Here is a 26,039-nt window from a genome sequence, read left to right on the forward strand (position 1 = left end):
ACCATATTTTATTGGCATTTATGCTATAGCATTGCATACATGTGCAGGTACATTTGTACTGGTACAATTGTGGTGTATTTCCCCCCAGAACCATTTCATGACAAACTAACTCCCATCCCCCCTTGAGTTGCTTGCTAATGGGTAAAACCCGGAAATATGTCCAAGGAGTTGAGCAGATTTAAGGGCCCTGGAAAGTAGTTGGTGCCGTGCTGTTTCTCTCAGGTGTATGAACAGGATGCTCTAAGTGCCCGTCTTTTGGGTCCGGTGTTGCCACTCTTGAAGCGGTCCCTTCGCTGTTGGCGTCTGCGTCAGCTGCCACTAGTTCCCCCACAAGATCCTCCCAGGCTCTGGCCATTGTCATTTTGCCTATTCCCCCTGACCTCTCGGAGTAACAGTCTCCCCTCCGCCCTTGCCCATCTTTCGAGCTCTCTTCTCCAAGTGGCGAGTCTGGGCCCGCTCGGCGCCTTCCAGTTCCTGGCTATCTCTTGTTTAGCTAAAATATAGGCAAGGTCCTGAAACTTCCCTGTGACTCTGTTCCTGGCCGTATGAGGGAACCATCCTAAGAGGAAGTGTTCCGGGGTCTGTGGGAGTTCTTTGTCAATCAGGTCACTGATTGTCTGTCTGATTGCGCCCCAGAATGGTAGCAGCGTGGGACAGCTCCAGAACATATGGAGTATGTGCGCCTCCCTCTCCCCGCACCTGGGGCAAGCCGCAGAGTCCGCACCAAAGTACCGTCGAATGCGAACTGGTGTCAAATATGCCCTATGCAGCACATAGTAGTTAATTAGCTTGAAGCGCGCGTTCCGAGATATTTTCGGGGTGCATTCTAGGATTTTGTCCCATTCTTTTTCAGGTATTGGTTTGCCAATGTCCCCCTCCCATTGTGTTCGCAAGCGCTCTAGCGGCTGTTGCATGTCCCGCCATATTGCCTTACATAGACAGGACACCGTCTTGATCCTTCCTGCTGATAACGCCACATACCTGCTCCCCGCCAGCACTCAGTGTTCCAGGTCTTCCAGTGTGCTCTAATTCTAAGTGTTAGTGCTCTCTGTTTCAGGAAATGTCCCTCTGGCAGGTCATATGCGGCCTGCAAGTCTGCAAAGGGAAGGAGCACAGTGTCACAGTATAAGTCACCCACCTCTCGCAGTCCCGCTTCCACCCAGTCCTCTAACCCTGCCCAGTGTACCCCCTGTGGAAGATAGCGCAGCATCGCAAGTGGTATGTCAGGGGAGTAGGGAGTTGCAGCACCCACTTTCCTCAGGTATCTGGTCCAGCAGCGCACTATCACCCTAGTCTCTGTCGTGTCCGCAGCCGAGGTGCGATGCAAGTGTGGCCGTTTCTGGTGCCGCTGGGCACCGCTCCCGACCCGGGTTCCGATCTGCCGCGAGCCACTGAATTAGCCAGTATAGTTGTGCTGCTAGGTAGTAGGACTCGAGGTCCGGCAACGCCAGTCCGCCCTCGGCCGTGGGCGTCGCAGCATGAACAGTGCTACTCTCCGCCTGCCGTTACCCCAGACAAATGATATAATTCTCGAGTCTAGCTCCTTAAACATGGCTTGCGGAATCCATACCGGCAGCGTTCCAAAGTAGTATAGTAAGCGCGGCAGCATCACCATTTTCAGGACCGCCACCCTTCCAGCTACGGATAGCGGAAGCGTTCTCCAGAAGTCCATTGCTGTTTTTGCTGCCCTCATAGCCCGTTCCACGTTACCATCCAGCAAGTCTGCCGCCCCATGGTATATTTTGACTCCCAGGTACTACAGGCAATTAGGCTCCCAGCGCAGATGTTCTAGCGTAAGCGGTGGGGGGGTATCAGGTGCCAGTGGATATAGGCTTGATTTTTGCCAGTTAACCCTGAGGCCCGACATGGTGCCGAAACGAGCCAGCATGCTACGTGCGCCCTGCAACTCCCCATCTGTGTTGCGCAGGAATAGTAGCAGGTCGTCCGCATATAGTGCTATGTAGTATTGCCCTATCGCTATGTCCAAGCCCTGGTAGTCCCGGCTGCTCCTGGCCCTGCTCGCCATTGGTTCCATGGCCAGGGCGAACAGGAGCGGGGAGAGGGCGCATCCCTGCCTTGTGCCTCTCTCCACTCTCTGCCTGGGTGAAATAATTCTCCCAGTGCACACTCGTGCCATGGGGGAGGTGTAAAGGAGCCGCACCCCAGCCCCATCCTGGTTAAGACCTCGTATAAATATTGCCACTCCAAGCTATCGAATGCCTTTTCGATATCTCCTGCGAACACTGCCGCCGCTTGTTTATCATACCCCTTTGAATCCATTACTGCCAGGAGCCGCTGGATGTTTATGGCCGTGTTCCGCCCCGGAATGAATCCTGCCTGGTCTGCGTGCACCAGTAGAGGCATGTGTGGCAGAAGACGCGTCGCTAGGATTTTGCTAAGAATCTTATAATCCATGTTGAGCATGGACAGTGGCCTGTAGGCCGTATAGTCATGGGGTTCCTTTCCAGGTTTGGGTATGGGGATAATAAGGGCTTCTCTGGCACTCTCTGGCAGCTCTCCCAACTCTCAGGCCCCCTGGTACATCGCAGCCAGCTGCGGGGCCAGCAATAAAATTAGTCCGGGAAGCCATCGGTGCCTGGGGTCTTGTTGCGGGTCATGCCCTTGATAGCGACCCGAATCTCCCGCTGGGTAATCTCAGCTCCAAGTAAGCCCGCCACTTCAGGGTTCAGAACTGTTAACGGCAGGTCAGACAGATATTCCCTAATGTCTACCGGTTCGCATATGTGCGTCTTCGTGTAGAGGTTGGCATAGTATCGCGCAAAGATCTCATTAATCTCGTCTGGCCCCCCCCTTTGTCTTCATCCTCCACTAGCGGAGTGCCCCTAGTTGTCGGGTTCGTCAGCCACGCCAGGAGTGACCATGACCAAATACTTCTTATAATCGAAGCTTTGAAGCCTCTCTGTGTGCTTCGCCACTTCCTCTTTGGCGTCTAAGAGCGCCACGTCTAGTTCTGGATGACCCGGCCTCTGGCGTTCTATGTCTCTCAGAGCCGACTTCACACGTGAGGATGCGCTGACCCCCCGTGACCCGTGCTATACATTGGCCCCTCAAGACCACCTTGAACGCGTCTCACTCTACATTCTGTGACCCAGCCGTGCCCACGTTATTTTGAAAGTAGTGCTTTATTTCGCCTCTGATCCCGTCTCTGAAGACCTGGTCTTTCAGGGTGTCTGGCCGGAGCCTCCAAGTAGGGATTGCTGCTAGCGGGTGTGCCCATTGCAACAACATGAGCAGTGGGTTGTGATCCGAGATGGTGCGCGCAAGGTACTCTGCGCTTGTGACATGGCGTTGGACATCTGCCGAGCAGAGGAGGGCGTCTAGGCGTACGTGTACGTCATGGACCACTGAGAAGTAGGAGTAATCCCTCCCTTGTGGGTTCAGGGTGTGCCAAGAGTCGATCAGTCCCCAGTTCCGTCTTCACGCTGTGAATGCTTGGGAGGCGCGCACCGCCTGGGAGTTTTGCAATGGGGGGTGGGATCTGTCTAGCAGCACATTGTCCACGCTATTAAAGTCGCCCCCAGCTATGACCGCAGCCGCAAGGTATGGCGCTAATCTGTGGTTTAATGTCGTAAAGAAGGTGGGTTGATCTACATTGGGGGCGTAGACGCTAACTATGCTGATCTCTCGGCCCTCTGCTACATAGCGTCCCTCCGGGTCTACCACTGAGGATATCAACTGGAACGGCACTCCCGCTTGGATCCATATTAACGCCCCTCTCGCATAGGCCGAGTAGGTGTTGTAGTAGAGCTGCCCCCTCCATCTTTTGTATAGTGCTTGCCCTTCCTTCTGTGTTAGGTGAGTTTCCTGCAGGAGGGCTATCTGGCCCCCCCATCGTCTGATGTAAGAGAGTACCTTGTGCGCTTTGACATGGTGTGCATTCCCGTAATGTTCCACGTCATTCATTTATAGTGTCGTTTATCAGCCATTGACAGTGGAGTTGGTACTTCGCCCACTACCCAGGCGAAACAATGTCCTCCCCTCGCCCTTCGCTCTCCCCGCCATAATGTTTTTTATATAGCGCTACGCAAGGTTAGCCCCCCCCCCCATGACAACAGTGAACTTGTTCCCGAACTACCACTCCCCAGGATAAGTAGGAAAACCCCTCCCATCCAAACCAGTAGAAAAAGTCTAAAAGTGACTACTTGCAGTTCAATCAGTCAATCTCCAGGGGTGGCCCTTTGCCGGTGTTCTCCCAGTCTCTGCAGCCGCCATCCTCCACAGAGTCTGCAGTGAACCGCCCCTCAGCTACACCCCCGCGTATGCCCCTGTACCTTAATACAGACATTGCAGTGACCTGCAGCAGTCTGGTCACGTTTCTCACCGGCTCTCGCTCCCCGCCGTTAGATGATGTCATCCGCCGCCTGTGGTGTGACATCTGGCAGTATCAGACTCTGTGCGTCAGACTCGCTGAATCCATTCTCCGAGCCCGTGTCTGCCTGTTCCTCGCCTCTCTCTCAGTTCCCCCGCTAATCAGCGCCACCACCTGTATTGCACTCCGTCGTTCTAGTTGTGCCTCCTCCTGCGGAGGTGCCAGGATCTCGGTTCCGTGCTTCCGGTATCTTGAGTGCAGTCCTCGCCTCCGTCCCCCTGTCAGATCTTGCACTTGTGCTGTTCCGCCATGTCGGTCTATCCAGTCAGATGCCTCCTGCGGAGTCCTGAAGAATTCGGTGCCCTCCGTTGTGGTCACCCGCTGTGTGGCCGGATACTGTGTCACGTATTTGTAGTTCAGCTGGGGTCATCGTTGTTTCACATATCGGTACGATCCCCTTCGACGCTGCACCTCACGGGAGAAGTCCGGGAAGATGCGCACCATAGAGTTGTGCACTTGGATGTCGCCTTTGAGCCGCGCCTGAGGAGGATGTGATCTCGGTCCTTGTAGTGGAGGAGTTTCGCTATCACCACTCATGGCGGGGCGGCGTGCGAGGGCGGCTTAGCCGGGACGCAGTGCGCCCTCTCCAGGGTGAAGAAATTCGACAGGCCGGTCGGCGCTACTTCGTCCCTGAGCCATTTCTCTAGATAGTCCGCCATGTTGCGACCTTCAATTTTCTCCGGCAAGTGGTGATAGCTTGCAGTATGTCCTGTAGCGTAGGTTCTGCTGGGTGGTCCGTCCTCGTAGTAGACTTCTCGGCCTCGACTGGGGGTCTGCCCGCTGCAAGTTCCTCCTTCTCCTTCCACTTCAGAGGCTTCCCCATTGTGTCTTCCCACTCCACTATGCTTCAGGCGCTACGTGCGCTCATGGGATATCGTCACCCTCCGTTGCGGGCGCAAGCTGGGCTCCGTCGGCAGGCGCCCTCCAGGCAACTCCCAGGATGCGCCGACCGTCCAGATCCTCAGGGCCTTCCGGCATCACCGCCGCTCGGAACGTGCCATCTTGGGTGCGTCAGCGCCTTGTTCGGTCCAGCTCCGTTGCTCCTCCGCCCCTTCCGCTCTTGGGAGCTGCTCTCAGGGCTTCCCAGGTCTTCTCTCAAAGTCACAATCTCCACTCACTTCGGGGTTCAGGCTAGCGCCCCCTGAGGTCCCCAAGTCCCTCTGATCTGTGTGCGTGCTCCCTCTGGACTGTGTGAGTGATGGAGTCAGGCTGTTAGGGATGGTCCCGCCTCCTCACCGTCAGGGCGCTGTTTCCTTTGCTCGCCCAAGCGCCGGCAACCCAGGCCGCGCAGCAGTGGTCGCTCTTCGTGGCGTCCCGGGGAGGCCCTCTGATACCTTTACCGTCTCCCCTCCCTGCTGGTCTTCCTGCGCTCCCCTGCCAGTACCTCTGTGTTGGCCGCCGCTCCTCGCGTTGATTCGCACCCAGTGGGCCCGGAGGGGAGCCCTGCAGGCCTCAGTCTACGCCGCAGCAGCTCCCCAGTCGCCTCCGCCGTTGCGCACCGCCGGCGTGTCCAAATCTGTCAGCAGTGCACTCGCTCTTCCTGCGCTGCCGCCCAGTGGTTTCAAGGCCTTCTCGCTGGCCCCATGCACTCCCTCTGTGAACCTAGGCGCTCACTTGGCGCCACTGTCCAGGCCGCGCTCAGTGGCCCATGCACCGCGTTTGCTCTCCAGCAGCACTCTTCCGTCGGCTATATTGCCCAGACTCCAAGGCCCTATGTCGGATCCTACTTGAAGGGCTGAAGGGAAGCGCCACGGGTCTGTGACCGTGCTCCGGCGTCCCTTCAGGCGCTGCCGTCCGGGTGCGCCGCCATTTTGCCCGCTCCCGAGCGCCGCGATTAGTGCATGTCCTTTCCCCTCAGCCAGCTCCGAGGGGGGTCCCACCGGTCGGTTGCTTGGTGCCGGCGCTGGGGCTGAAGGGGGGCCCTGGCAATCCGTCTCCCGAATCACTTGCGCTGGTGTCCTGCGCGGTGTCTGGGCTCGTCAGCACTCGCTGGGCGCCGCCATCTTGGCTGTGCACCCGGGCACGCTCACCGTTGCTATTATCGCCCTATTCTGGCCGTTAGGGAGGCTCGCTTCACCTCCGGTGAGTTCCCTCTGCGCTGGCCATTGTGGGGATGCCTCGTGGGGGTTCAGGCCCTTCGTGGGGCATCAGGATGATTGTGGATGGCGGCTGGCCGACGGGAGCTCCCAAGCAGCGCTGCTCACTCCATCGGCACCATTCCACGCCCCCCCAACACCAGTGTGACTCATGATGATTTGTATATAAAACATAATATACATAAAAAATCAGGGCCAGGTGTACAAAACACTGGCCGCAAATAGCAACCAGTGTAGAATGTTGTGGTCCGACCTATGCATGATTAGGTCAGTTCAGAAAATTCCAAATTGGAGTGGGTTGCAATCCAACCTACCTCATCAATATTCATGAAGTAGATTAAAATTTCCAACGCTCTGCACACAATGTCTGTGATCGTATTTAAATAAAGTATTACTTTTCCTAAATGCACCTAACTTTCCTTAAAGGAAACAAGTCTGCATTTATGAAACAAAATTGCTTTTTTAAACATAAGTTTATTTAAGCATTGTCAGGGTCCACTGGATTGCCTACTCCCAAACAAACGTTATTTTCCTTTGAGGACTCTGTAACCTATGAATAGTTTGCAATTCGCTCCTTCCAAATTGCGGTCCGGAAAACTTTTCTGACCCAGTTTGCAATTCAGTATCCTGCTACAGATTCAGAATAAGGGGTGGAATGCATTTGTAAAAGCCATTTAGCAGTTGCTAAGTGCTTCAGCCAGCCCGCCCTTTATCACATGATTTCTGGGTATGAATCAGGGGTCAGAATTCTGAGTTGTCTTTGAATTTCTGCTAAGCTCATTTTCAATTTGGGGTTGCACAGGACTCCAGAGGGCTTCCCTGCTTCAGCAGAGTGCAAAGTTCTGGATGGGCTGCCAGCCAGGGCTTCAACAGGCTCTGAGGCCCCGTCAACCGCGCCGGCGGTCCCTATTCACGAGCCTGCCATCACACAGAGCATCTAGGCCAGGCTGCGGTAAGCCACACCTGGGCTCCCCTGCTTTGGGGGCAGACAGAGCTCCAGCAGGTCTGATGGTGCGGGGCTCTGCACCTGGGCTCCATTTGCTGGCCCCTGTGTCACAAAGCGCCTAGGATGGGGTTCCAGAGGTCACCAGTGGGCTCTCCGTCTTCCTCAGGGTAACAAGCTCTAATCAGGATGCCCAGTTAGAGCTTTGGCGCTCCTTGTGCTTGACCCAGGCACAACCACTTGGTTAGGCTCCGACTGCTGCCATGCGGTTTCCCACTGTAGTATGCTGTATGTATCTGTATCTTTAAGTGCAGAACCTTTTATGTTAGAACTATAGTATGTCATTATTACACTGTTGTGTTCTATGATTCTACGTGCTCATCAGATGTATTAGAGTTGGCTGAGTTACGGCGGTGTTCCTGTGCCGTGGGCTCTTTGTGTATTTATTACTTGTAGATTAAATCTCCAATTTGAAACTCATCTTGGATTTGGATTCGTGTGATTCCGGCACGCTACATTTCATGGTACCAGGAGTGGGGTATATCTTTGAAGATTTGGAAATTCGTCAGTTGGCACCCTGACCAACCTAAAGAGCTCACGGCTGTCCCCATTCTCACTCGCTGCCCACCGGAACAATACAGGATAATTGAGGTGGGTTAAGCGCTAGCGCTATCTGACTTTATTTTTGGGAAAAAAAACGCTTTCGAGACTTTGCCATTTCGGCAGTTACGTTTGAATTTTCTCTAACCTGCGTGTCACTGAATGCTCGTGCCATCCGCCTCGAGCTCTCTTAGAGTGTTCAGCTTCACGGAGTCCTTAGAGTGTTCAGCTTCACGGAGGCTTCACGGAGGCGTTCCATTTTCCGATCCGTTCTGCTGCTGTGTCAAGTGTCCTCTCAAGAAAAGACCGCAAAGCCTCATGGGAGCGTGATGACGTCATACGCCGGCGGCCATTTTGGTTAAGTTTCGAAGCTTTTCTTTCGATCAGTTTCAGTACAACGTTCGTTTTGGCATTTTTAATGCGTTTTTCCTCATTTTTTATTCAAATCTCGGCGCAATTTATTTATTGAGCTTCATATTCAAAACTTACACAATTTTTTATTCGAAACCTGGTTTTGATTTTTGTCTCAAGTACATTATTTTACCTCATTACATTAAAATGGCAACTGCTCAAGGAGTTATTCAGCCTACTTCTTTTCTTCTAAAACCAGGCAAACCTGAATTAAAATGGACTGAATGGTTAAAGGACTTTGAGAATTACCTTACTGCCATAGGTGCGGATGCTTATGCCCCTACCAGGAAATTGGCACTACTTCTCAACCATTTAGGTGCTGCTGGACGCAGAGTTTTCGAGAACCTTCCTCATTACCCGGCTCCTACGTCCGAAGACACCATTTGGAATGTTTTTGTTGAAGCAAAACTACGTATGGGGAAACAATACCCTGACTCAACAAGTGTTCTTCTGGAGAGATTCAATTTTGCGATGTGTAAACAAGCCTCAGATGACTCAGTAGAAGATTATATTGCTAATTTAAGAGTATTAGCCGAGAAATGCGATTTTGGTGCAAATGTTGATACACACATAAGAGATCAATTCGTGTTTCATTGTTTTTCCAAGAAAATACAGGAACGATTGCTCACTTCTTGTAATCCCACTTTGAGCGAAACAATTGATATCGCGAAAAGCATTGAGAGGTCAATTGTTACGTCCAAAGTTTTATCTAGTGTTCAACCCATGCAGTCGCTTACACAAGGTGTTCCTCAACAAGTTTTACCACAAACCACGAATTTTATTTCTGATGAGAATACTGTTTGTGCCATTAATCCAAGGCAATACACTGATAGAAGGTTCATGAGAAACCAAAACCCTAGAACGCAATTAATTTGTTTCCGTTGTGGATCAAGGAATCACATTGGTAATAACCCTTCATGTCCGGCTTTAGGGAGAAAATGTGGTAAATGTCAAAAATTTGGACACCTGCAAAGTGTTTGCAATAAAAGGTCAAATTATACCTCGTCTAATACTAACCCCAATAGAATTAGAATTTCAAATGTCACTCTTGACTCTCCTGAAATTCAAGATTGCACTTCCCAGTTCTCTAACATAGTGGTTACTATTGACATTCCGGAGAATTCTGACAAACCTATTAAAGGGCCATTCACAGATATATGCATTGATGACAAAATTGTCTTGGCTATGGCAGATTCAGGTGCACCAGTCACCATTTTAGCTGATGTTACATTTTATAGATTATGGCCTAACAAGTTTCCTCTGTTTCCTCCTGACATAAATCCAAAAGCATTCGGAGAACAGGATATTGACTTAATTGGTTATTTCTGGGATACGCTGTCTTGTTTAGGCAGATCAATTAAGACCAAAATTTACGTAGCAATCAAGGGCAGGGACATTGTTGGGTGGAAGGATCTCGCTTTGTTAGGTATCATTTTACGTCCGGGTCAAGATCCCCCTATTGTTTTAGGAGATCTTCCATCTAATGTTTTGTCTATTACTAATCAGATTCCCATCATTGACAAGTTTGCACAACTATTTCCTAATGTGTTCAAAAATTGTGTGGGTACTGTTAAGGGGTATGAACATTCTATAATTTTGAAAAAACATGCTATCCCGGTTGTACACAAAGTAAGGCCAATTCCCATTAGTGTCAGAGAGGATTTAAAAATGCTCTTATCCAATCTACAAATGGAAGGTATCATTGCCCCAATAGATGCCTCCGAATGGGTTTCTCCGGTAGTTTTACGGAAGAAAAAAACTGGCGACCTCAGGTTGTGTGTTGACCTTAGATCCCTCAACCAGAACATTCTTGTAGACTGTCACCCGTTACCACACATTCATGAAATGCTTGCAAACATTGGTAAATCTAAATTCTTTTCTACGATAGATCTACATTCAGCTTACCATCAGATTCATTTATCATCCACTTCTCAACCACTTACTACGTTTGTAACACCTTTTGGTGCTTTTAAATATTTGAGGTTACCGTTTGGTTTAGCATCGGCTGCAAGTGTGTTCCAAAAGCTCATGGACGGCCTATTTGGTGATTTGCAACAAGTCCAGGCATTTCAAGACGATATTTTGGTCCACACAGAGTCTGAGGAGGAACACACAGCTATCCTTAATAAAGTTTTCACTATACTGCAAAACACAGGCATGACTGTTAAGGCTAGTAAATGCAAGTTGTTAGTACACGAGGTTGAATATTTGGGTCACCTCATTTCCAACGAAGGCATCAAACCCAAATTTTGTAATGCTGAAGCTATAAGGAATGCTCCTCCTCCAACTGACAAAGACGCGTTGCGTTCTTTTCTTGGTCTTTGTGAATATTATGCTAGGTTCGTTCCTGGTTACGCACAAATCGTCCAGCCATTGAGGGCCTTACTCAAGAAAGGTTCAAAATTCACATGGGATGACACACTCCAAGAGTGTTTTAATCAGGTCAAACTGTTAGTCATTAATGCACCTGCACTACACCCTTTTGTACCAAATGCCAAACCTTTCATGTGTGTAGATGCTAGTCAAAAAGGTCTTGGGGCGGTGTTCGGCCAATGGGTGGATGGCAAGGAGAGTACTATTGCTTTTGCATCCCGGTCTTTAACACCTACTGAGACAAACTACAGCACTATTGAACGGGAAGCACTAGCTATAGTGTGGGCCACTGAAAAGTTTAAAACATATATTTGGGGTATATCGTGTGAAATTTTTACAGACCATAAACCATTGGTTTCTTTGTTATCTGGTAATGGTTTAGGTAAGTCGTCTGCCAGATTGGTTAGATTACTTTCCAAACTTCAAGAGTATAACCTCATTGTTAAATACATTCAAGGTGGGAAAAATGTACGGGCAGATTGTTTATCTCGCATTCCCCTTCCTGATGCAAGCGAAGGTGAGAACAATTGCTCTAAAGATTGTGTAGTTGGTTTAGTTGATGCTGTTGCTACTTGCTCCAACAAAATCTCACAGGATGAATGGATTTCTGCTATGTCTAAGGATAAATCTTTGGAGAAAGTTGGAACTTTCATTAAAACTAGTTGGCCAAACCTTAAGAAGTTAGACATTGAGCTTAGGTCTTATGCACAAGTCAGTGAAGAACTTTCATTTGATAATGGAGTTTGTCTTAGGAATGGGCTTTTCATTCCTCCAACGGATTTACGTGATAAACTCATAAATATCGCTCATGAGGGCCACTTGGGCATTTCAGCGACATGTAAGAAACTCAGGAGTATTTATTGGTGGCCTAGTTTAGACACACAAGTAAGATCATTCATTGAGAACTGTCCGGTTTGTGTTGTTTCGGACAAACACTGGAAAATGCATAGGAAGCCTTTATTTCCTGTCCCATTTCCAAACCTTCCCTGGGATAAAATTGCCATTGATTTTTCAGGTCCTTTTTCTTTACTTCCTGCAGAGAAAAGGTACTGTATTGTTGCAATTGATTATCACTCTAAATGGATTTATTATTCCTTTGTGGATGCCCAAAATTCAAATTCGGTTATTTTGTTTTTAAAGAATATTTTTAAGATTGAAGGCAATCCAAATTATGTAGTTACTGATAATGGCCAACATTTTCTTTCAAATCAGGTTACTGAATTTTTACATAGCAATGATATACAACATCTCAAAGTTGCTTTGTATTGCCCGGCTTCGAATGGCCTTGTTGAGAGGGCTAACCGTTTCATAAAAGAAGGTGTACAAACTGCTTTGGCTTCTAATGTTGATGTAGGCGTTTTCATACAAAACAAAGTTTGGGCATATCTTAACACACCCCATTCCACTACCAATGTCACCCCGTTCAAAGCCCTCAGAGGTAGAGAAGCAAAGTCAAATTTAATGCCTAATTGGTTTAACAATTTGGCTGCTGGTTCTGATTTGGAGAAAAGAAGAAACATGCCAGTTGATTATCACATAACTAGAGAAACTGTATCTAGGAAACAACTAGTACAAAAAGAGTGTCACGATAAAACTTCAAGGTTTCTACTTGATTTTAAACCTGGTGATTGGGTTTTAATTAAAAAACCGTTTAGAGTTTGCAAGGGACAGTCCAAATTTTCTTTGCCTGTTAGAGTTATTAAAGTTAGCAAACCGTCACTGTTCTTAGAAAATGGAGGGTGGTGGAGTAAGAATAGTGTGGTCAAAATTTCTGAACCTCAAGTCAATATTTTCAACAGGGTGTATGCTAACAGAAATGTTGATGATAACTCTGATTTCTCTTTTGGTCCTGATTGTGGAAATGTTCCTTTTACTGCAAGTTCGTATGTAGATTCTAGTTCGTATGTAGATTCCTCACCAGTTTCAGATGCTGCTTCTCCAGCACCTGATCTGAATGCACGTAATCATCGTGTTTGTGGGCCACCTGTAAAATTGAAAGATTATGTTTTATATTAACTGTGTTGCTGTTTTCTCTGTTAGTTTTCATTTAGTTTTGTTTTGTTATTATGGGGGGGGGGGGTATGTAGTATGCTGTATGTATCTGTATCTTTAAGTGCAGAACCTTTTATGTTAGAACTATAGTATGTCATTATTACACTGTTGTGTTCTATGATTCTACGTGCTCATCAGATGTATTAGAGTTGGCTGAGTTACGGCGGTGTTCCTGTGCCGTGGGCTCTTTGTGTATTTATTACTTGTAGATTAAATCTCCAATTTGAAACTCATCTTGGATTTGGATTCGTGTGATTCCGGCACGCTACACCCACTATGCCCGATGTTCCTAAAGAATGAATGGCAGCATCTCGCCTCGCAAGACATGGGATGACCAGATGGCCAGTCTCTGATTCCAGTCATCTGGACGCCCATAACATAGAAAGGCATGGTGTGACCAGATGGCCAAGCTACCCTAGAAATCATACAAAAGGAATGTAACTTACAATGAACTAAAGTATTCATTAATAACCAAAAAACGTTCAAAATAAGACGATCCCTCTATCGTATTGTGTGCTTACACTATCATAAAGATAAGAAATTCCTTCCTTAAGCCTTGCATACTCCTTATTAAGTTCCTCTCAGAAGAGACGTCCTGACGTGCCCAAAACCCCCTCAAACCCTTGACACACTCAACACCACCTCAAAGCTCCTACAAACCAACCACCTTTAAAAGCAGCTTCCCAGTGTCTCTTCGCAACTCCCTCACCATGCATGTTATACTCAGTTTAAGCTCTCCTCTCTGTAAACCAGTTATTTTTTTGAGGGGAAAATACCACAAGCAATCTGACTTCCCCAATAACAGACCTAGTTATCCACCTCCCTCATTTACCCATCAATAACACATCTTCTCATACATTTCAGAAGTAACTTGAAATAGCACTGATCTGTGTATGAACAGAATCAAATTAATGAAGATATCTGCGTTTACTAAGTCACTATGCATGTTCGAAAGGGTTCTAGAACTGTAAGGATGTTTTGTTCTAATTCTACATTCTTTGCTTCTGCTGTGTAGGACGGCTTTAAAGGAGTAATGCATAATATTGGCCTCCGTGCCTTGCTATAAAATTCATGTCACTGTACGCTTTAATCTCTAGGCACTATTACTTCTTAGGATTCTTCCTTCATCTCTGGCTGAACTGGTCTGTGGCCTCCATTGGATCTATCTGTACATTTCTCCTATGGGAAATCTATAGGATCAGCATGGGCATTCATTTTATTAATCATGGATAAGAATACTTTCTGGACTCTTGCTTTGCGTATATAGTTGTGTAGAACGAGATGTGTTAAATAAGACTCACCACGGTGCACTGGAAGTCCACACGTACACGAGGATGGGCATCCAAAGCCCTTTATTGAATCCCAGGCTGTGGTTATTTACACCTAATATGAATCCATTGGATTAACTTTAATGGGTAAAAAACGGGAGGCATTTCATTTAATTTTCATTTCATTTATTTATTTATTTGTTGATTAATTAAAACCATTACAAGAAAGGACAGAAATAAATACAGACCAAAACACATTACCTAATTGAACGTTCCAGGATACAATGCATAAAGTTGATCACAATCAATTAACTTTTTCCAGTCAGTCAGGATAATTAAACATTATTATTTCATTTTTTAAAATAGTTTACAGGACATGGCAGATTTCAGGGATAAAGTGCACGTGTGCCATTCGATAAAAATAATAAACATTATAAATGGAACATTTATCTAAAAGTGGTACTCTAAAAACAAACAATTAGTACATTATCTAAAAGTAGTGCTATATAAGCAAACAATTAAAAAGTGCCATAAAGATATTTCATCATCACCTTAAAAACAGCAACATCATCATTTCACAGCCTTAACAAATTTAACATATGCTTTGGGTGTCAACCTTACATAATTTCTTTTCCACTGTAAGTATACATTTTACAAATTGGTGTATAATATAGACGTTGACACCATTTAGGCAAAATATTAATGCAGATCTACAAGTCCTAAGTCCCATTTCTTTAAAAATAGGTTTTAAAATTATTTTCCGTTCCTTCATCATTTTTGGGCATAGTGTTACCATATGCAGCAAGGTTTCGTCACACTGCCCACACAACCGACAAATATTTGATGCCCATTTGGACTCCCATTTAGGGGTTCCATCTTTGGTTGGATAAATTCCAAACCTTAGTAACATAAATTTCTTCTTAATTAAGGGTTTTTGGTGATGAAAAAGTAAATAAGGTTGGGCCGTCATTTTATCGAAGCAATTGGCAATAGACCAAAAGTGTTTTTTTTTTCTCAGCTCATATTTATCCAACAATTCTGACAGCAAGACGACGGTTGAATTCATTATTTTTTTATAAACCATTTTACTCCTTGTTTCGTCTTCCAATTTGGGACATTCGAATTTTAGGAGACACTCAGCTAAATAATCCTGCCAGCTTCTAGAGTATTCACTGGTTGAAATCTCGCTCCAACACATATTGGCCAGCGTGCCCTCCTTGGCTCGAGATAATGCCAATAGTGTTTTTACATATGATGCTCTACGCACTAAGAGCTGTTTCCGTAAGCCGAATTCCAGTCTTAAATTGGCACATGAAATCTGCCTAGGAATCCTAAAGACTGATTTATATGTCCTTGCAACTATGGCCTCCAATACTTTAGCGTCTCTACCCTTAAAAATAATAGACCCATAGTCCAGGGAGGGAATAAGTTTTGCTTTCATGACGTTAAGTAGATGGTCATAATTGGGGCATACTAATTTATCTCTTAATTTTCGAAATGCGAAGGCAAGTGAGGAACCTTTAGCCTCTAAGTTATTGAAATGCTGTCTAAATGATAGTCGATCATCAAATGTAATTCCCAAATATTTATAAGTTTTTACACATTCCACAGACAAACCATTGATTCTCAAGTCCTTTGCCCCAAGTTTGCCTTTTCCTAATAACATAATTTTAGTTTTTTTTATATTGATTGTTAACCCATTTTGGGTTACATATATATTAAAAGAATGTATTAATCTTTTTAGTCCTATCATAGTTTGGCTAAGTAAAATAGTATCATCAGCATACTGTAAGTATTTAATTTCTTTACCCATTACAGTAGGGGAATGTGAATTTACATCATTAAAATGGGTTGGGAGATCAGACATAAATAAATTAAAAAGACAAGGAGCGAGCACACATCCTTGTTTTAAGCCAAGATTTGTCTCAAGGCGGCGGGTAGTATGTCTACCATTGCCGATTTTGACCTGCACCCAGGTATTTGAGTACAATAATTTAATCATTTTTAAAAGAGTTTCTGATATACCCCAATTCATTAGCTTTTTCCAAAGAATATTTCTGGGTACAGAATCAAACGCGGCTTTTAAGTCAATAAAACAAATGTACAATTTTCGTTTCCTACATATGGCTCTTTCTCCTAGTAAAGACAATAAAATCAAATTGGTAATAGTCGATTCTCCCTTCCTAAATCCTGTCTGAAAGATTGGAATCAATTCTTCTCTTTCCGCCCAAGACTCCAACTCCTCTAACAGACAACTTGCGAATATTTTAGCATCTACGTCTGTGAGGGTAATTAAACGATAATTTGCAGGATTCTCCTGGGGAGGCAATCCATTGGGCTTTTAGCCACATGGATTCAGCAGTCGGAGCCTCCCAGCTCCCACTGACTCTCCCCTGAAAACATGGTAACATTGCTACACACCTGATTGGTACATTTAATTTACTTGTAAGTCCCTAGTAAATGTTACTACCTGTAGTCAGGAACTGTAATTCACAGTTGTGTCTTGAGGTCAGACAGATGCAGCAGCGAACACTTCCTTCACTGAACCCTCTAGTAAACTTGAGGATATATTTTTGGAGGGGTTTGTACTCTAAAGTTCTGGAGCAGTGAGGACAGAGTTTTGCAGTAACAGAGGTTGTGGGCTAATCCCTTCAAGGTTGTAGAGAAATAGTGACAGGGTTTACACTGGCAGGGGTTGGATGTCGCAGTATTGTGTTGTGGGTTCTGGCAGGAATACACATGGACCCCAGTCAAGGATGTATTTATTAAGTATATATTCGAGACTCCACCAGGAGCAGATGTAACCTGTTAGTCAGCCCCCCACTCACTGATCTAACCACAGCTCCTAGAAGACCCACACTGTGGCACTCCACAGCATCATACGATGCACGCTCCTCTCACTGAGCTATCTGCCTTAGAACACCCACATCCTGCCATAAGATATTAAAGGCACTTTGGGATATCGTTAGAGCTTTGACTGTTGTGTTTGAACAGTAACTGACACTGAGCTCTAGTCCGCAGGCGCTGCTCTTAATACTGATTTATTTCAAATACAGGTCCTATGTGATGTTCATCCTCTGTTGCTGTAAGTTGTCTTAATCTATAATACAAAGATGATGTGTGTGTTGTTTTTTACAGGTGTAATAATGTGAAGATTCAGTGCCCAGAGGTGGTGAAGAGTTATAAAGGTTAATATTACTGTGATGATTATCTCTGTATGTTAGTGTTCATAAAAATGGGATGGGATGGTACAGAATCGTATGGTACATTGATTTTTCTAACCATGTTTTGTATCATTTCAATTTTAACATACTTAATGTGGGTGCAAACTATTAGGGTGGGACAGAAAATGCACTTGCTATATATGAGTTGTAGAATGCACACCGCTAATAATCCATAAATGTTACCTATGCTCAAAGGCAGGGCTTTGGTGTGCGACCCTGGTCTGTGCTCTGTCCAAAACAAGCTGATCTACTCAGTACAGCTGGTGACAATGAGTGCAGCAGTCCTAAGATGCACAACCATCAGACCAAGGCCAAACTAATCAACGATGTCAATCCAGTTTAATCCGTTTAATCTTAATTTGTAATCCAATTTTCCTCATTCTTCAATATTTTTTTCAGTCCTTATTTGAAAACATGATAATTCCAATATTCAAATGCATGAGTAATGCCAATCCAGGCGTGTTTCTTCCGCATGTAGCAATCCATAGTTCATCATAAGTAACAATGGTGGGTTAAACCCAATGCATTTCCCCACTTTCTTCTTGTTGCGTGATACTTAAGTGCCTGTGTTTATTCTCTTGGTCCCCATCCATACATCCTTTGGGAGTGTTAGCTGTTGTAGATTCACCCTCACTAGTCAAAGTTGCTGTAATTACGGCAGAAGACATAGAGAACTGTCTTTCAGAGAACAACATTTCTTTGTCTGAAGCCCTCACCGCCTTCTCAGTGTACCCATCCAGAGTGCCGTTTTTTTTTTTTTTTTTGCATCGCCCCCTCTGTGCTATTTCCAAACTGTCTCTCCAACATCTAAAGCGTGTCCAAATAGCCACGGCACACACAAAAAGGTAAAGTTGGACCATACTATGTACAAGCCTGAAGAGTCCAATAGAAACCCACTTACAACAATTCAATATAATCTAAAAGTTGAGCCCCAACATCAGGGTACAGTACCTTTGAAAGTGAGAAGCCAAGGGGGGTAGCCCGGCCTCATTCGGCCGAGGACAGGCTCTGATGGGCAATGACCAGGCTCCTTCCACACACGCAGCTGTGGCCGCTTTATTGCCTCCCGGTGCATTGTAGTGGGGGACTGCGAGTCCCCGCTGTCTCCCAGCAAAGTTCCGAGAAAGTGTCACTAGTATAGTGTGCTATCTAGCAATGTTTGGTATTTAAGAGTGTTCTCTCTAGTGCAGTGTATTCTTCACTATCTATTACAATGTGTGTTCTAGCTCTGTGTTTGGCTAATACACACAGTGTATGGTTGTGTGCAGTGTACCACATAATACATTGTGCAGTCTGTGACTGAGTTGTGTCTAGTGTAGTATGCGGTCTAGTGTAGTGTGTGTTGTAGTAAAGTGTACTCTTTAGTGCAGTGTACAAGTTAGTACAGTGTGTTGGGTAATACAGTATGTCATGTGACGTAGTATGCTTCATGTGTGGTAGTGTGATTTAGTATAGTATATAAACGCAAGGAGATAATGGACGGAGCACTGAAACGTTTTAGACATTCACCCCCAGTCACAGATCTGGGTTGAATCCATCATTGTTCAATAGCTCACTTTGCCACCCCAGTTCAGACCCAGCCATATACAAATCAGTCTTGACCCCGTTCCTCATGGGAACAGTCCATCCCGAACTGCCGAGCCAGGTTCTACCTGGACCAGAAACAAGCATCCTGGGACCGGTTTTGTGGTTTGATTTGCATATGGCTGGGTCCAAACTGGGTGGTGGGGTGAGCCAAAGAACGATGGATTAAACCCAGATCCTTGTGACTAGGGGTGAATGTTTTCATAGTAAAGCATTCTTTCCATCATTTGTTCCTTTAGCTTTAGTATAGTATGTGTCATGCATGGCAGTGTGATGTACTGTAGTATGCGTCATGTGTGGTGTAGTGTTGTATGTTTCATGTGTGGTAGTGTAATGTAATGTAGTATGTCTTGTGTGCTGTTGCGTAATACGCGTAAAAAACAAAGAGGGAGAGAGAAGCAGAGAATAATTGGGCTTCCGTAGGATTAAAATCATAATCAGAGGAGAATGAATCACGTTTTACTTTTCCAGGGTCTTAAGATTTTTGTTCTTGAGACCCTCATTCACGTTAACTCAGGGTGCGTTATATGTTGATTCTCCGCTCTGCCGGTTCGGTGAATAACATCATCATTGGGTCTTTATCACCTGGATTTTCAGTTCTCCAAGCGATCTATGTTCCTCCTGCTTTAGTATAGTATGTGTCATGTACGGCAGTGTGGTGTACTTTAGTATGCGTCTTGCATAGTGTAGTGTTGTATGTTTCATGTGTGGTAGTGTAATGTAGTATGTCTCGTGTGGTGTTGTGTAGTATGCTTCATGTGTGGTAGTGTCATGTAGTGTTGTATGCTTCAAGTGTGGTAGTGTACTGTGGCATGCCTCCTATGTGGTAGAGGGGTGTAATATAGCATGCTTCATGTATTGTAGTTTGTTGTTGTGTATGCTTCATGAGTTGTGTAGTGTACTAGGCTTCATGTGTGGTAGTATTGTATAGTATGTATCAAGTGCTAGTGTGGTGTAGTGTAGTATGCTTTATGTGTAGTAGAGTGGTGAAGTGTAGCATGCCTTATGTGTGGTAGTGTGTGTCATTTGTGGTAGTGTGGTGTAGAGTAGCATTCATTATGTGTGCAAGTGTGGTGTAGTGTAGTATTCATTGTTCATATTAGTGTGGTGTAATGTAGTTTAGTTCATGTGTGGTGTAGTGTAATATGCGTCATGTGTGGTAGTGTGGTGTAGTGTTACATGCCTAGTGTGGTGTAGTGTAGTATGCCAGAAGGTACATGGTATTGTGTAGTAGAATTTCCTCTCTATGTAGTGCAGTGTGTGGTTTGGTGTAGTGTGTGCTCTAGATGAATGCACACTTTAGTGTTGTGAGCAGTCTAGTGTTGTGTGCTCTAGCACAGCTTGCTCCTTCCATACGTGGTTTAAATTAATCATATCTAAAAAAGAAATCAGTAATTGCAGTTTTTATTTGTGTCATTAAATATATAATTGTGAATCTCTTCTCTGCAGTGATGGTGACTCTGGATCCTGAAACAGCTCATCCTGGGCTCCTCCTGTCTGAGGGGCGGATACATGTGAAACGCACAGAGACAGTACAACGCCTGCCAGACACCCGCAAGAGATTCACCAACTACCGCTGTGTGCTGGGGTGCTCGGGGTTCACCGCCGGCAGACATTACTGGGAGGTGCAGCTGCTGCAGGAGGGGGGTGGGTGGTATGTGGGGGTCGCAGCAGAGTCTGTGAACAGGAAGGGAGACTTGACATGGTCACCTGAGGGGGGAGTCTGGGCTGTGCGGAGGTGGGAGGGTGACTATAAGGCTCTCACTTCCCCTCAGACCCCTCTGTCCCCGCGTGAGAAACCCCTGAAGCTGGGAGTGTATCTGGACTATGAGGGGGGGCGGCTGTCCCTGTACAATGCTGACTCCATGGAGCTTCTCTACACCTTCCCGCAGGCGCCCTTCACAGAGAGGCTTTACCCGTTCTTCCGTCTCCGGAAAGGGGCGGAGCTGAGGCTGGTGTGAGAGCTACAGAGCTTCAGCCCTTCATCCCCTCCTCACATCTTTCTGCAGTGATAACAATGTGACAATCAGTACAAGCAGAGATGCTCTTAAATAATACAATTATCAGTTTTGGGAAAAGTCTCTTGGGAGGCACCCACTTATCAGGATGTTTATTTCAGCTTTAAAGGACTAGTGAGGAGCCAGGGGAGGGAGGAAATGGTGAGAAGACGCTGAAAGAGAACGGGTGGTGTCACCATGGCATTGGGCACAGTGAGGGAACCTTGTCTGCACCTCCTGTTTTATAAGTCGCAATATGGTCCAAAACTACTTTGACCTCTCTAAGACACCCCCAAAACGCTAGATATGTTCTAGGCTCCAGGGCCACCATGATATGATGAACATTTGAACAGACTCTTACTCTTCAGCACCAGGCACCAGTAAAATGTACAACACGGAACAGCACCAGGCACCTGTGACGTTTACACCCTGCACAGCACCATGCACCAGTGAAGTTTACACACACAACAGCACCGGCACTTTTGAAGTTTACACACGGCTCAGCACCTGCCATCAGTGAAGTTTACATGCAGAAGAGCACCAGACACATGTGAAGTGTACACACTGCACAGCACCTGCCACGTAGAAGAGCACCGGGCACCTGTGAAGTTTACACTCTGCTCAGCACCTGCCACCAGTGACATTTACACGTAGAAGAGCAGCAGGCACCTGTGAAGTTTACACACTGCTCAGCACCTGCCACCAGTGACGTTTACATGTAGAAGAGCAGCAGGCACCTGTGAAGTTTACACACTGCTCAGCACCTGCCACCAGTGAAGTTTACATGCAGAAGAGCACCTGGCACCGGTGAAGTTTACACACTGCTCAGCACCTACCACCAGTGAAGTTTACATGCAGAAGAGCACCGGGCACCGGTGAAGTTTACACACTGCACAGCACCTGCCACCTGTGACGTTTATATGTAGAAGAGCAGCAGGCACCTGTGAAGTTTACACACTGCACAGCACCTGCCACCTGTGACGTTTATATGTAGAAGAGCAGCAGGCACCTGTGAAGTTTACACACTGCTCAGCACCTGCCACCAGTGACGTTTACACGTAGAAGAGCACCAGGCACCTGGGATGTTGACTCACTGCACAGCACCAAGCACCTGTGAAGTTTACACGTTGAAGAGCACCAGGCACTTGCGATGTTGACTTACTGCACAGCACCAAGCATCAGTTTACATACACAGTACCAAGCACCAGTTTACACACAGAAGAGTGGCATGTGCGCCAATGCAGTTTACTCACTTAACAGCATCAGGTGCACCAGTGAAGTGTACACATAAAACTGCACCAGGTGCCTATGACGTATACACTTGCAACAGCACCAGGCCTCCTGTGAACCAAGCAACCCTGAAGTTCACTCACTGTACAGCACCAGGCGCCCATGAAGTTCACTCAATAAACAGCACCATGCAGCTGTGATATTTACTCACTGAACAGCACCAGGCACTCATGATGTTTACTCACTAGACACGGCCAGACACCTGTGATGTTTACTCACAGAAAAGCACCAGGCACTATTGTAGTTTACACGTAGAATAGAGCCGGGTACCTGTGATGTTTACTCACAGAACAGCACCAGGCACCCATGAAGCCTACTCACTGAACAGCACCAGGCACCCATGACCTTTACTCAATGAACAGCACCAGGCACCCATGAAGCCTACTCACTGAACAGTACAAAGAAACAATGAAGTTTACTCAATAAACAGCCCCAAGTACCTGTGATTGTAACGCACAGAAAATCACCAGGCACCATTTCAGTTTACACGTAGAATAGAGCCGGGTACCTGTGATGTTTACTCACAGAACAGCACCAGGCACCCATGAAGCCTACTCACTGAACAGCACCAGGCACCCATGACCTTTACTCAATGAACAGCACCAGGCACCCGTGAAGCCTACTCACTGAACAGTACAAAGAAACAATGAAGTTTACTCAATAAACAGCCCCAAGTACCTGTGATTGTAACGCACAGAAAATCACCAGGCACCATTTCAGTTTAGATGTAGAACAGTGCCAGGCACCTACAAAGTTTATTCACGGAACAGCAGAAGGCACCCATGATGTTTACTCTCTAAACCGCACTAGACACCCATGAAGTTTACTGATTGAGCAGCACCAGGCACCCGCGAATTTTAATCACTGAACAGCACCAGCCACCTGTGATGTTTACACACAGAAGAGCACCAGGCATTGTTGCGCTTTACACATAGAACAGTGTCAGGCACCTGTGAAGTTTACTCACAGAACAGCTCCTGGCTGGTTGTTCTTATTGTTTTTAAATAAGTTCCGAAGCCTTTGTTTATTAAAAGTTAAGATGGAGCATTACAATGTTTTCTAAATATTTTCTTTTGTCATTCAGTATGTGAAACATTGAAGTTGAACTGTTACCATAAGAAGGTGATCCTTTTGTGCTTTTATCTCACTCCTAAATAGTTTTACATCAAACCTCCCTAAACTAAACTGTATATATATGATGTGTGAGGTAGGAGCCTCTGAGGCACATATAGGTGTTTGCAGATTGACTTCAGCGCATATATGGGGGTGGACAAGCAGACGGCATGTATAGGTGATCGCATCTCGTTAGAGTCAGCGACACATGGCATAAATCACAGTCTCTGTTTATTGCAGGTTTCTCATAAGTAAATAAATTGTGGTTTAACTCGAGCCACGACTTCCGGGTGCAACGGTCACTGGACATATCTCATTCAGATATAGGTATGCATGAAAAGGTGTGACCTTGTTCAGTCTCTCTTCCCTCATCGCCCATGCCTCCAGACTCTACAATGAGGACACAGAACATAATACATCTTTCCATTGGTACCACAAGCTCCCTGAAGAGGCTTTTAACATCTTTAGCTTAAGTGTTTACCTCCTTCATTCTTATCACTGGAATCCAAAGTGAGTGAATGTGATGCTGCAGCACCTAGAGAAGCTTGTGAGAAGCGGTCCCCCACCCTCATCCTTATTACAAGAGACCAAAGTGAGTGAATGTGATGCTGCAGTCCCTAGAGAGGCTTGTGAGAAGCGGTCCCCCACCCTCATCCTTATTACAAGAGACCAAAGTGAGTGAATGTGATGCTGCAGTCCCTAGAGAGGCTTGTGAGAAGGGGTTCCCCACCCTCCTCCTTATCACAAGAGACCAAAGTGAGTGAATGTGATGCTGCAGTACCTAGTGAGGCGTGTGAGGAGGGATTCCCCACCCTCCCCCTTCTCATAAGAGTACAGTGACAGAATGTGATGCTGCGGCACTTAGTGAGGCGTGTGCGGAAGGTGCTCCCCACCCCCTCCTTATTACAAGAGTACAGTGAGTGAATGTAATGCTGCAGTATCTAGTGAGGCTTGTGAGGCAGTGTTCACAATCCTCATCCTTTTCACAAGTATGCACTGATTGAATGTGATGCTGCAGTACCTAGTGAGGCTCGTGAGGAGGTGCTCTCCACCCTCCTCCTTATCACAAGAGACCAAGGTGAGTGAATGTGATGTTGCAGCACCTAGTGAGGCTTGTGAGGAGGGGTTCCCAACCCTCCTCCTCACAAGAGTACAGTGAGTGAATGTGATGCTGCAGCACCTAGTAAGGCTCATGAAGAGATGTTCCCCATCCTCCTCCATCTCAAAAGATTGGAGTGAATGACAGTAATGCTGCAGTACCTAGTGAGGCTCGTGGGGAGGGGTTTCCCACCATCCTCCTTCTCACAAGAGAGCAGTGAGTGAATGGGATGCTGCAGTATATAGTGAGGCTTGTGCGGAAGGTGTTCCCCACCCCCTCCTTCTCACAACAGTACACTGAATGAATGTGATGCTGCAGCACCTTGTGGGACGGTGTTCAAAATCCTCCTCACAAAAATGCAGTGAATGGATGTGATGCTGCAGCACCTAGTGAGGCTCGTGAGGAGAGGTTCCCCATCCTCCCCCTTCTCACAGGAGTACAGCGAGTGAATGTGACGCAGCAGCACCTAGTGAGGCTCGTGAGGCAGTGTTCACAATGCTCCTTTTCACAAATATGCATTGATTGAATGTGATGCTGTAGCACCTAGTGAGTCTTGTGAGGAGGGGTTCCCCATCCTCCCCCTTCTCACAGGAGTACAGTAAGTGAATGGGATGCTGCAGCACTTAGTGAGGCTTGTGAGGAGGGTGTTCCCCACCCTCCTCCTTATTACAAGATAACAGTGAGTGAATGTGTTGCTGCAGTTTCTAGTGAGGCTCGTGAGGCAGAGTTCACAATCCTCCTTATTTGAAGAGTACAGTGAATGAATGTGATACTGCAGCACCCTGTGAGGCTCCTGAGGCAGTGTTCACCCTCCTCCTTATCACAAGAGACCAAAGTGAGTGAATGTGATGCTGCAGCACCTAGTGAGGCTTGTGAGGAGGGGTTCCCCACCCTCCCCCTTCTCGCAAGAGTACAGCAAGTTAATGGGATGCTGCAGCACTTATGAGGTGTGTGCGGAAGGTGTTCCCCACCCTCCTCCTTATTACAAGAGTACAGTGAGTGAAAGTGATGCTGCAGTACCCAGTGAGGCTCCTGTGGCAGCGTTCACAATCCTCCTTATTTCAAGAGTACAGTGAATGAATGTGATACTGCAGCACCGTGTGAGGCTCCTGAGGCAGTGTTCACAATCCTCCATCTCACAAGATAACAGTGAGTGAATGTGATGCTGCAGTTTCTAGTGAGGCTCGCGAGGCAGCGTTCACCCTCCTCCTTATTACAAGAGTACAGTGAGTGAAAGTGATGCTGCAGTACCCAGCGAGGCTCCTGAGGCAGTGTTCACAATCCTCCATCTCACAAGAGTGCAGCGAGTGAATGTGATACTGCAGTACCTAGTGAGGCTTGCAAGGAGGAGTTCCCCACCCTCCCCCTTATCACAAGAGACCAAAGTGAGTGAATGTGATGCTGCAGCACCTAGTGAGGCTTGTGAGGAGGGGTTCCCCACCCTCCCCCTTCTCGCAAGAGTACAGCAAGTTAATGGGATGCTGCAGCACTTATGAGGTGTGTGCGGAAGGTGTTCCCCACCCTCCTCCTTATTACAAGAGTACAGTGAGTGAAAGTGATGCTGCAGTACCCAGTGAGGCTCCTGTGGCAGCGTTCACA

General features: G+C 46.5%; 1 protein-coding gene across 1 annotated transcript in view; it reads left to right on the forward strand.

Moving 5' to 3' along the window:
* LOC146869323 (E3 ubiquitin-protein ligase TRIM39-like) overlaps positions 1–23,276 on the forward strand; it is a 114,512-nt gene extending 91,236 nt beyond the window's left edge. Inside the window, exons 5-6 of the mRNA XM_085649669.1 lie at positions 17,272–17,321; positions 20,391–23,276. Of these exons, the coding sequence (XP_085505795.1) occupies positions 17,272–17,321; positions 20,391–20,902 (562 nt within the window). The 3' untranslated portion in view covers positions 20,903–23,276. The remainder of the gene's footprint in view (positions 1–17,271; positions 17,322–20,390) is intronic.
* The last annotated feature ends 2,763 nt before the right edge of the window (positions 23,277–26,039 follow it).

The sequence above is a fragment of the Triturus cristatus genome, chromosome 1_1 (assembly GCF_964204655.1).
Source record: "Triturus cristatus chromosome 1_1, aTriCri1.1, whole genome shotgun sequence".
Classification (NCBI taxonomy): Eukaryota; Metazoa; Chordata; class Amphibia; order Caudata; family Salamandridae; genus Triturus; species Triturus cristatus.